The sequence below is a fragment of the Grammomys surdaster genome, unplaced genomic scaffold, assembly GCF_004785775.1.
Source record: "Grammomys surdaster isolate TR1022 unplaced genomic scaffold, NIH_TR_1.0 361, whole genome shotgun sequence".
In the NCBI taxonomy this organism is placed as follows: Eukaryota; Metazoa; Chordata; class Mammalia; order Rodentia; family Muridae; genus Grammomys; species Grammomys surdaster.
Genome location: NW_021604780.1, coordinates 370,767 through 383,445, shown reverse-complemented (window position 1 = coordinate 383,445; position 12,679 = coordinate 370,767). Strand labels below are relative to the sequence as shown.

At 45.2% G+C, this 12,679-nt stretch overlaps 1 protein-coding gene across 2 annotated transcripts in view; it reads right to left on the bottom strand.

The window, feature by feature from the left end:
* Dgkg (diacylglycerol kinase gamma) overlaps positions 1-12,679 on the bottom strand; it is a 148,553-nt gene that overhangs the window by 135,114 nt on the left and 760 nt on the right. For both annotated transcript variants that reach the window (XM_028779685.1, XM_028779686.1), the window contains exon 2: positions 1,393-1,469. In XM_028779685.1, the coding sequence (XP_028635518.1) occupies positions 1,393-1,469 (77 nt within the window). The remainder of the gene's footprint in view (positions 1-1,392; positions 1,470-12,679) is intronic.

Sequence of the window (12,679 nt, the reverse complement as noted above, 5' to 3'; positions counted from 1 at the left end):
GAGAGAGAGAGAGAGAGGGAGAGGGAGGGAGAGAGAGGGAGAGGGAGGGAGAGAGAGAGGGAGAGAGAGAGAGAGATTGAGATTGAGGATGTGTCAGAGGACATCCCAGGAGAGGAAGGGCAAGTGAAGTGGTGCTGAGGTTACAGAACCTCAAGCATCAAGGAGGTTAATACAGCAGGAGGGACTGAGGAATGGGGAGTAATACAGAGGAAAGCTAGAGAACAGAATTTTCCCCAGTCACCGTGTGTGGGGACTGGGAGAAATGAAGAGTGGCATCTCTAACATGCGTTCCAGCCGGCTGCGCAGGGTGTATGTGAAGAGTGGACTGCAGGGACAGGAGAAGAGGAGGAGAGCCCTGTGGGACACTGCCAGGGTCTGAGCGGAGGGTGCTGATGGAGCGGGTCATGGAGCCCGGCGGGCGGTGGGATGTGGATCTCTTTTAAAGGTAGATCCAGTGGGGTTTTCTGCTGCACTGGGCGGGGACGTGAGAGCAAGGGTAATCAATGTAAAGCACTGTAGTCAAAGGTCATTATGTACTCTTAGGTTAATCACTCAGGTTATTAGCCTATTGCTAAGCGAGTTGTCAGGGACTGACTGCTGGAGAAACGTGTTTTACAGGGGAAGACTGGGATATCAGTGTAGCTCATGCCTAATTTTCAAGCGGAAATGTCAAGGGCAGGAGAAAAAGAAAAAAGTCAGAGAGTGTGGTATCCTGGAATCAAATGAAGAAGATGAAGGAGGATCTGACACACTGCATCCAAAGCCATTGAGTGCCACCACCGTGGGATTCCGTGGTGTGACGTCTTGACTAGTGGTATCAGTGAAGGAATGGGTAGGGCACGCTGCTTGAAGGATTCTGGAGAAAGTAAAAGAGAACTTGGAGGCCATGCATACAGACACATAAAAATAGTTTAATAGAGGGGAAATAATGTGTCACTGGGGAGAGTTTAATGTGTATAGGCACATTGCTTGGGGCAACATAGGGACAGGGAGAATGGGGAAAGTCTGGAGAGGGTTCCTGATGCACACCAATAATCCAGACACAGGAGAAACAGAATTAGAGTCACATCAGAGCACAGACAGCTCACCCACAGTGCACCCAGTGCACAGAGCACCCAGGTGAGGGAGCTTGTCCAGGAGTTTGGTTTTTGTTTTCTCAGTTGTTACAGAGGATGGGGAGAGGGGGAAGAGCAAGAGCCATGAGCGAAAGAATCATGATGGAGTCTTGTAGGACACGTGAGCACGTGAGCGGAATGCAAACGCAGATGGCATGAGCGGCTCGACTGAGCCGGGGACAGAGTTCTCAGAGCCAGGTCTTCAAGGCAAGTGAAGACACCGGTGGGGAAAGGCGGGGACACAGATGTAAAAGACTTGGAATGGAGATACTCTTACCTTGTGTGGGTCATACTGCTTGAGGCTTCCCCCTTCATTAAACTCAGCCAATACATCTTTTATCTTCTTGGAGGAATCTGGAGAGACACAATCCAAATGGAAAACATAGGTAAGCTGCTAATGAAACTCAGGCCTTGCAAATTCTGCCTACCCACAGTATGATGAAGTATCCTACGAGGCCACAGGGAGGGTTGTTCTGTCTGTTCTCACATCCTTTCCTTGTTCCCAGCCTCTGTGTGTGTGTGTGTGTGTGTGTGTGTGTGTATGTCAGAAGTGGGTGTCAGATCCTCTGGAGCTGTCACTACAGATAGTGTAAACCACTTGCTGTGGATGATGGGAACTGAATTTAGGTTCTTAACATCTGCTCTAAACCTTGGGCCATCTCCCCAGCCTCTAGTATTTCTAAAACACCCATGTGATCAGGTCCTGGCTGGATCTGAGAGGATTCCCACTCTCACAGAACCGTCTTCCCTTTCTGTCTTCCTTTTCCCTTGGGTCCGGTCCCTGGTGATCTGATTTACCCAATTCTTTTCACCACTTTCCCAGATTTTTAGTCATACAAAGTATTTCCAGAACTTTCCAGACATACTGTATACTCTCCTGTAGCATCTTTCTCTGCTTTTCACACTTCCCTCAATATCCAGTGTCCTGTCTATAGTCAGCTCCTTGTCAAACCAGCCCATGGGGCAGTTTTTCCCACCCCTGGCTCCAGCATGGCTGGCACACAACTCAGTTACAGCATCATCGTACAGCAGTCTAGTATTTATTACCTGTCTTTTTTGCCCCTTTCTTTGATTTGTGTACTTTAAGAATAAAAATGGACTTACTGAATTTATTTACATTTATTTCTCCTGCTTCCTTTTGACCCCTTCCCTTCCCTCAACGGTTTGATTTGGGGGCCAGAGAATGTTTTTCTTTCTCTAAGTTAAAAAAGAAGAAACCTGGCTTGGAGGATAGCTCAGGACGTGTAGTGCTTGCTATCCTTGGGGGCCTAGGTGTGACCCTGAGAATGTGGATACACCTTTAGAGCAACATCTGAGGATGATCTCTGGTCACCATACACACATGTACTCACATGTATGTTCACCTATGTGAACATATATACACACATACATACATAAACATGCACCCTCCACCCCCCAAAGCACATGAAGGGTGTTGCATTAGACTGGAGTGCAGCAAAAGAAGGAGTTTCTGGGGCCATGGGGAGCCTCTGGTACAACTGAGGAGGTCTGAGGTGCTGTAATAACTACCAGGGCTTCACATGTAAAACCAAGATCTGACATAAAACACATTCTCAGCATGTGTATGAATGTGTAATCATCTAGGTGGAATTTATTTATTTATTTTTTTGAGACAAGGTCTCAAGTATCCTAGGGTTGCTTCTCTAGGCTTGCTTCTAACTCAGTATGTAGCCATGGATGACTTGAATTCTGCTGTCCCAGTGCTGGGCTTACAAGCTTGTACCACTATCTTGGCATTTGAGTAAAAGTTCAAAACATTAAAAACCTTGTTAGCATTCAGGAAAGGAAGGCAGAACAGTCAAGGATCGAGCTAGCTTTGGCTACATAGTGAGTTTGACTTGGTCTGGAATATGTGAGACACTGTCTCAAAATACCCACCAAACCAACCCAACCTAACTCAACTCAACTCAGCTCAATCCAACCCAATCCAACCCAATCCAACCCAATCCAACCCAAACAACATCTTGAGCTGAGTGTGGTAGTTTCATCTGTAATTTCAGGACCTGAGAGGCTGAGGCAGGAGAATCAAGAGTCTTGGGACAACTTGGGCTACATTCAAAGACTCCATCTCAAACAAACAAGCAAACCTTCCACACTTTTCAAAATAACAACGAAGTATATAAACACCCCCCCCTCCCACCCCACCCCCCCTCCCACACCCCCCCCCCCCAAAAAAAAGAAGAAAAGCATTTCATCAATTCAGCGGGAAGCACTGGCGAGCAAGGCTCTGCCCTTGGTGCTGAAACATTGTACTGAGGCGAGGCAGTTTCTTCCAGCTTTGCATGACACTCTGTTCTCTTTGCCTTAATTTTTATTTCCCATCTTGATGGAAAGAACTGAGTATTCATCATGACACAAAAAAATTAACCTCAATTATGTCTTACAAATAACCTGCTTGGTTTTATCTTCTATGGCTGGTCTATCATATTTCTGACAGTGAGAAGTTCCCTCTGGAAGTTGAGTGACCTCTCTTTTCCCCCTCACTGGTCCCCGAAGGTGACATTTGCTCAGAAGGGGAAATGGATACTTAGGATATTCAGGAAGCATGGTGACTTAAAAATTGCACTATCTATAGAAAATAATCCAGAAGGGGCTGGAGAGACAGCTCAGCACTGAAGAGCACTGTCCACATCCAGGCAAAATGCTCATATACACAAGATGAAAGTAAATCTTTAAAGAGATTCAGAAACTACATGAAAATCACTGGTTGCTGCTTTGCAAGAATTTTGTAAAAACCGAGGACAAAAGGAATCAATAATTGTCATAAAAACACATCAAGTGTGCATGTGTGGTTTGCCACAGCAGACCGTGAAAGAAATCAGTGTTTCTATGACCTGTACTTCTGCCTCCAGGAACTGTGGGTAATTAAAAGCTTCTTCAAGCTTCATTATTGCTTCTATTTAAACATCCCAGTGAAGGATGCTCCATGGGCGGCTGTTCTCTATGGTTTTGCTGACTGGGAGTCTGTCAGGCAGAAGTTATAATCACTGCAGGATGGAAGCATTTTGAAATGCTACGCAAAAATGCTGCTGTTGCCTAAAACTGGAAATTTCTTCCTGAAACTCAAAACAGATGTTGAAAAGCTAATAGCTCAGTAAGATCAAGGCAGCAGATGGCAACAGAATGGGTTGCTTCCATTCAGTTCAGAAAGCACTGTGGGTAGTAAAAGGTTTCCAGGCACTGTAAAAAGGCTGGTGGGGAAAGGGTTAAGTAGTGTGGTGGTGCACACTGCTTCCTGTTGAGGACATTTACCTGTGAGTTCTCACAAACCCTCTTCTGGGTGTTTCATATAAATAAGGGGGTACTTCCTCCACTCTACAAACGACAAAGTTAAAACTCATAAAAATCACTTGCCTTTCCCAAGAGCAAGGAGGTTAAGGTATGCTTGGCTCAAGAGTCTCTGTCCTTTCTCCTCGGCACTATTCATTATTGCTTAGCAAATATTGGTTAGCACAAGGTCAAGTGTGATTGCTGTGGTAGCAAGGCTGGTACGAAATGAACAAGAAATAAAGTCAAGCTGAGACTGAGGCTCAGGTGGGGCTGGTTCTGAGCTACCCTGGCATCTGAAGCACCTGAGTAAGATTTTGTTTTTGTTAGCTTTTTTGTTTTTTATTGTTTTTGTTTTTTTGAGATAGATTTTCTCTATGTTACAATCCTGGCTGTCCTAGAACTCACTCTGTGTAGACAGGCTAGACTCTAACTTGCAGAGATTCACCTGCCTCTGACTCTGAAGTACTGGGATCAAAGGCATGCGCTGCCTCTCCTGGCCTGGGTAAAGATTTTAAAGGTGGATATGAAGTCAAAGGACTCTTCCCAGAAGAGACAGAGCGAGTCAAGATGAAGGACTCCCCTAAACACCTAGGAAACGTCACAATCAGAGAGTGCATTGGGACCAGATCTACGGGGTTCTTGAATGCCAATGGAAGCTCATTGGTTCAAAACTGTTACAGATGTTTTGAATGGTGGAGCAACCAGCCCAGACTCTATTTTCCAAAGTCCACTCTGGAACCTGAAGGGAGCCGAGAAGTAGGCCAGAGTGCAGTCACCCTCCCGGCACATTTTCATTATGGCACAAGCAGCTGTGTATGATCTTGCTTTCGACTCGGCTAAAGTGCCCAGATCTAAACAATGAGAAGTAGATAGCTTACTGTGCCTTCTGTAAGGACAGTATAAACTCAGTATTTTAGTTGGGAATCAAGGGTTAATTTCAATAGAACCCATACTCTTTGATATCATTCCCACATTAAAAAACTCCCAAGTTCAACTTAGCAGAAGTATTTTGACCCTGAAGTGTTATGGTTCTATTTTCAAAACCTGCTGTGATATTTATATATATATATATACATATATACATACATACTTATCAAAATTCACACTTAGCAAGATCTTAAAAAGAAAAATGAAGCCAGGTGTGGTGGCATACATCTTTAGTCCCAGCACTCAGAAGACAGAGGCAGGCAGATCTAGAGAGTGAGTTCTGGGACAGCCAGGCCTACACAAAGAAACTCCATCTCGAAAAAACCACCACCAAAAAAACAATTGAGAAAGCCATCTAAGATATTAATCAAATCCCAAGATTACATGAAAATAAATCTCTTGAACCATCCAAACTATTTATGACTAATCTCCCATTAGAACCTTCCTTCTCACAAATGATTTCACTTTTCCCTATGGGGACTTGTCAGCTTTTTATTGCTGTTGTAAAGACCATGACCAAATGCAACTTGGAGAGGGAAGGGTTCGTTATTTGGTTTACACATCCCGATCAGTCATACCTTATCATTAAAGAAAGTCAGGGCTAAATGTCAAAGCAAGAATTCTGGAGGCAGGAACTGAAGCAGAGGGGACTGAGGGGTGCTGCTTAATGGCTTGCTCCCCATGGCTTGCTCAGTTTGCTTTCTTATAGCACCCAGGGTCATCAGCCCAGGGACGCTGGGCCCTTTCCCATCAATCACTAATCAAGGCTGCATCACAGACTTGCCTACAGATATAATCTGATAGAGACATTTTTCTCAGTTGAGGTTCCCCCTTTGCAGATGACCCTAGCTTGTGTCAAGCTGACATAAAATTAGCCAGGACAGGGCTTTTATAGACACACTGCAACACTTCTTAAAAAGAGAACAATCCAATTCTCAAATGTGGGGGTTCATTACTTTCTCTTGATGTCATCTGACACTTTCTGGCCATTGCTTCTCAGGAGATTTCTCTTTCCATGAGGAAGGAGTGGTTACAGCAAGCAAGAGGCTTCCTTGAAACAACCCTTGTCTTATTTCAGCCATTATTGTGGGCCTAGGAGTGTAATCTCAGCGGAGACCTCCCTTCCCAAACCATGTGTCATAGTGCCAGCACAGACTCAGAGGATGTGAAGTTGCATTTCTGAGTACAGCAAATATACCATGCTGGCAACAATTCCCATTGGCTGTGGGTTGATCAGATGTGCTCTGTGTTAGTAACTACAACAGTTCCAGTGTCTGATGCAACAATTATTCCTATGTTAGAGAAAGGGAAACAGAAGTTTATTAACTTGAGTGATCCTGTCAAGGGCACACAGAGCAAAAGTGTGTTCCTCTTGTTGCCTTCTGTTTAACTTATCTGAGTGATTATGTCATGGCTGTCAGCTTCACCCAGTAGATGAAAGCTTAGTCAGGAGATATGACCCTTTAAAGCTCCAGGACTGTGGCTTTGAAATCTGGATTCATGTTAGAGTCAACTCGGCAATTCCTATATGTACCAAAACCTGGTCTCAAGATCTGTTAATCCATTGGGTTGCTCAGCAAATAATATACTGGAAAGCTTCCTAATCTATTAAAATATAAGCCATGTGAGGACCATTGTTCTGCCTTCTGGCTATGTTCTTACCAGAGAGGGCTAATTTGAAAAGTAGCTGGTCTTGTTGGATAATTATTGAAAATCAAGCTTACAACGGTGGCAAGTCTGAAGTTGCTGTGTGTGCAGCAGACAACTTCCATTGTTTAAGGGGCCAGTACCAAAGAACTCCACCCAGCGTGTCAAATTATTCAGCTGCTTGGCAAGGCTGGATTACATTTTGTAAACTTAGACTGGCCAAGCCATGAGCAGACAGATCCACTCCAAGTCAGGTGTGTAGATGTTACAACTGCTTTAAGAAAAAATTCAAACCATGATTATTCCTTATGTTTTGTGAGCCAGGAAAATTGGAACCTAAACTAAACATCTAGTCCTGGCATTTAACAAAAGTTAAAGACTATTTAAAAGAAAAGAAATTGGCTCTGTTTCCATAGCATTGGCTATGTAGCTGTGGGGCAGGGATGTTCTCTGTGAGAGCAAGCCGACCAACCAGAGACTGTGTTGACAGCAGAAAATCAGTCTCACTACCTGGACCAGAACCCTGGAGTTTATAGGCTGTCTTCTAGCTGTGAACACCATGGTTACACTTGGAATTGATCATGAATCAACATTTTAAAAGTGAATCTGAAAACCCATGTACAGAAGTGAAATTTAAAGGCACCGAACTCTCCATTCTTCAAGGTTTCCTAGCAGTTTCTTGAATTGTAGTGAGCAGAGGAATTGCCTAGGATTTGGGGGAATTGAAGTTTTCACTCTGTAGATCTGGACCAAGGCCCACAGATGACACCAGTTAGCACCATGTTGGATGCTCTCATCCTGGCATCCAGCAGCAACCTCCAGCAATGTCCAGTTGATGGGCTAATAGTTCAGGCTCACCTCTCACAACTCAGAAAAGACCATGAGGTAGAGGCCAGGAGGATATATTTTAAATACCAAAACAACTGTAGGTAATTCCTGATTGAGGAGTAGTGGCAATGGGGGACACCAAGAGAAGGCTGTGATGTACGGATAATCCTTGCAATTCTTCCAAGGAAGCAAGAACAACCAAAGCAGAGCTTTCTGCAGGGGCTGATAGGGAAGATGTTACCATAGTAATTCCAGCATCAGGAGCCTATATATTCACTTTAGTGAGGAGGAATCAGACCACAGAGCAGGATGGGAGAGATGCAGGGAAGCCTGGTGGTGGGCACTGACTCGCTTTTACACACGCATTCTCTCAACTGTACCTCCTTACCTGTTCACAGTTTGTTCCCAGCATGCAGCCCGTAAACCAGAATAAAGCAGATATTCAATAAAGGCTTATTGAAGGAATGATGACTAGAAAAGAGATCAGTTAGAGAGGTCATGCCTGTCCCATGTGTCCTATATTCGGGGAAGGGGTAGATGATAGACCAGTGGTTCTCAACCTTGGTTACATATTAAATCATATGGAATGCTTTAGAAAATACCAATGACTGGGTCCCACATCTACAGATTATGATTAAGTAGCCTTTAGCCTAGGCAGAGAACTGGCAATACTCAGAGCCTTCCTCATGATTCGGATGTGCAGCCAAGACAGAGGTTGGCTGAAGCAGATCTGGTCTAACACTTCCAGGAGCCTGTGGAAGTGATGTCTCAGCCACAAAGCAGCACATAACACAAGAGTTAGAGAGTTTACAGAGAAACAAAGAGAATTTTAACCACTGAGGAAACTGTTGGAGGATGCCAAGCTTCCTGTTGCATCGTGACCAATCTGAACGACTGGTGTAACTCACTCGTGTGTTTGCATTGATAGCAGCGTCCCTACTTTTTCTCTAAGTAGCTGAGCTCACAAACAAGTGAAGGTGAAGAGGTGGAGAGATGGAGCAGGCTACCTCTACCTTCTTGCAACCCAAAGTGTGGTCCCGGACCGGACTGTCAGCATCATCTGCAAGCTTGTGAGGAAAGCACAGGCTTGCTGCAGCACTATCCTGTTGGGTCGGAATCTGCATTTGAACAGCTCTCTAGATACAAGGGCTACTAAACTCTTAGCACCGTTATTCCAGACACTTCTCTGTAGCCACACATTCTCTGAGACTGTGTTGGCAGATTCCTAATCATCACAGAGGAAAAAGGCCAGCAGAGCTCAACGAGATGTGGATGAGAAGCTATCTGGCTCCTCCCTTCTAAGCTGGAGTTGTTGGAAGCAAGCAGACGCCACCTTCTACAGGGTTGGACTGTTGGAGCATTTGATGATGTCCCCTCCACCCAATGGCCAGCATTACTAACAGCATGCTATCCCTGATGCTTACTTAGGTCCCACACTGTTCTACAACTCAAGCCTGCACAGGGTCTCTGACTCCACAAGCAACGCTGAAAGGTTTTGAATTGTATTTACTTGAAGTCAAACACTTGGCTTTGATCTAATTCTAACAAACCTCAGTTCCTAAGAACACAATGCATTGGTTCACTATCTTCAAATGTACTCATTCTTTCTCTAATTTAACTCATATTGATCTGTCTCTGTCTATGTATCTATCTATCTATCTATCTATCTATCTATCTCTCTATCTATCTATCTATCTATCTATCTATCTATCTATCTATCATCCATCCATCCATTTATGTATTGGATTGATTATCTCTAGTAGACACTTTTATTTCTTGAAGTCAAACTGAAACAGAAGGAACTTGCATTCCATTTATTTGTTTGTTTGTTTGTTTCATCAAGACAGAATCATGCTGTGTATTCTAGGCTGGCCTGAAATCAGCGATGTTATCCAGATTGGGATTTATCTTGCATTCCCTGTAGCCATTTCCTGAGAGCCAGGGCTACAGTTGGCTTTTATTTTGTAATAAAAATTTCTTAACAGCACAGTAGCTTCTTGATAAACACCCTTCACAGTTGCCTCACAGAAGACTTACTCTCAAGCATAGATGTGCGCTCCTGTGTGGTTGACTTCAGGTATAGACCCGAATCAGTGTTTCCAGGAGCAGCTTTCAGATAGTATCTCCTACCAGAAGGCCTCCAGAGAAGGTGTGAGCTTATGTAACACAAGTGGAGAACACCTCTTCCCTAGCCCCACCAGTGAAAGAGCTCAGTTCCTGGGCTGTGTCCTTCATCATTTTGCTATTGTAAGGCTCCTGTTTATGTGGTTGTGAGAGAGTGGTTGCTATGGCGATATGATCTGACTGAACAACAGAATGCATCTGAAACTGGTGAAGTGACTTTCTCAAGGTTTCCTCTAAGGATTAATCATTTCCCAAGAATTTTAGCTTTTTTCCCCTTTCCTGTTGTAACACTGTCAGAGCACCTCATCCAGCATCCCACCCTGGGATTCCAGGTGTCCATCAACACTCCCCACACATCCTGGGCTCTATTTGTTTGTTTATTTGTTTGTTTTGAGACAGGGTTTCTCTGTGTAGCCCTGGCTGTCATGGAACTCATTTTGTAGACCAGACTGGCATTGAACTCACAGAGATCCCCCTGCCTTTGCCTCCTGAGTACAGAGATTGAAGGCATGTGTCACCACCACTTGGCTTCCTGGGCTCTTTTTTAACCTGATTATTTTTCTAGTTCTTCTGTCTTCTGACTCTTTTACCTTCTGGAATCCCTAGCGCTAAATTTCTGTCTTCTCTCTCTCCTAACTCTAATTTCTCAAGTGCCTTTATTCTTCCATTCCCCTCCCCCTGCTGCTGTTTCTACAGATTCCCAAGTCAGAGCTGCAGCCTATCCTGAGTTCCTACTTGTACCTCTATGTACCCCATGTCTCTCAGAAAAATCCTGACAAGGGGTCCTGGCTTGCCTTCTAGTTCTTTCTCCAACTCCTCCCACATTCTACAAGGCTCCCAGCCTGTGTCTGAGTGAAAGAATTGCACAGGGCTTCTCTGCAGGCCAGGGCTGAGCCTTTCAAGGCCAGTTCCAGCCTTCTTAAGACCTGCCACATGCAGATGTGGTTGCTTGAGTGCCATCTCTTACTTGGTGAGGACAGGAGCTGCCTCTTCCTTTTTGTTGGAGGGCCATTACCACCTTTCTCCTCAGCATCCCCAACTGCCCCCACCAGCCCTGGGATCTCCTGTTTGCCACATTCAGACCTCAGTCTTTGAGGTGCCTCCATTGGCTTCCTTTTGATCTACATGTGTAAACAGATAACATTCCCATCACAACTTCCTTCAAACCAGCTTAATTCCCTACTCTAATCTTATTCCTTGGCTCAGGCTAGATTTCATCCCAACCACCGCCTGACTCCTGGCCTAGCATCTGCTAACTGCTCTACAGACAGCCTACGGATTCAAGGCTCTGTGACACTGCAACTTGTCCTATGGCCCACACATTGACAGGAAAGGCTTGCTGCTAGCCCATCCCTCCATCCCCTCATCCTTCTGCTCCTCCACAGCCAGCCCAGACCTCTGCCTACCTCCCTACTCACCTCATCCTCTGGACCCTCTGGCCTTACTTAGAGGTCAGTCAGCTGGATCCTCTCCCGTGTCTTCAGTTTGTCTCTTGCTCATATGCTAACAGTCCCCAGCCTTATCATCACAATATGGGACCTAACATAGAATGATTGTAGACCTACGCAGTTTAAGATGCGGTCATGCTGGAGTGGCTGCATCCAATTACATCCTTATAAAGGGGGGGACTTCTATGTGTGCGCGCGCACACACACACACACACACACACACACACACACCATGGGAGGAGATTGGGGGAAGGGAACATGGTTATCAACAAGCCCTGGGCACAGCCCAGGAGAGGCCATTCCTTTTAGCCCCCAAAAGAGCCAACTTGCCAATGTCTTAATTTTGGACTCAGGGCCTCCACAGCTTGAGGATAATCAGTTTCTGTTGTTTAATCACCACACTGCGGTACAATTGTCTACCATCCTGCTTTCCTCTCTTCAGTTCCCTGTGCCTTTATATGCGCTGCTAGCCGGCAGTACCAGAGCACATTATGCTTCCGCTGTTTCTGCTTGTCTCTTGAGTACAGATCTGACTCCTGAACAGGATTCTTTACCACGCGGGATAGTCCTTACCTTTATGCTTTTTTTCTCCTCTTGGAGAGCAGGTTTAGTTAAACTGAATTTACCCTTGTTCCCAGTCAGCACTGCATAGTTTCTGTAAACTCACGGAGGTTAGAGAAGAGAGCAGGGGCCCATACCAAAACTGACCAGTACACTCTGGGGCACTGTTCACCTTGAGGAGCACACGGTCAGTAGGCTTGAATAAGATTTGGGGTGTGTCTACTTTTTGTGTGTATATACATGTGTGTGTGTGTGTGTGTGTGTGTGAGTGTGTATGTGTACACACGCGCATGGAGATCAGGGGGTCTTCCTCATTCCCTCTCCATATATATATATATTTTTTAATCTGAGTCTGTCACTCAACCTGGAGCTTGCTGAATCATCTAGACTGGATGGCCAGCAGGTTCCAGAATCTTCCTTTCTCTCTCTTTCCAGTCTTGGGATGACAATCATCTGCCCCAGCACCTGGATTTTCTTTCTTTTCTTTTTCACATGAGTGTTAGGGATCCAAAGTCTGGTCCTCTTGCTGGGCAGCCAGCAACACCTTAGAGACTAAGTCATCTCCCAGCACCGGCTCCATTCCTCTTGAATGAGAATGTGGTGGCTTAGGAGTGGTAAGAGCTGTGGCATCACAGGGCCAAGAGGCAGAGGGAGCACTTGGTGGGTCCCAGAGGGAGCACTTGGTGGGTCCCAGAGGGAGCACTTGGTGGGTCCCAGAGGGAGCACTTGGTGGGTCCC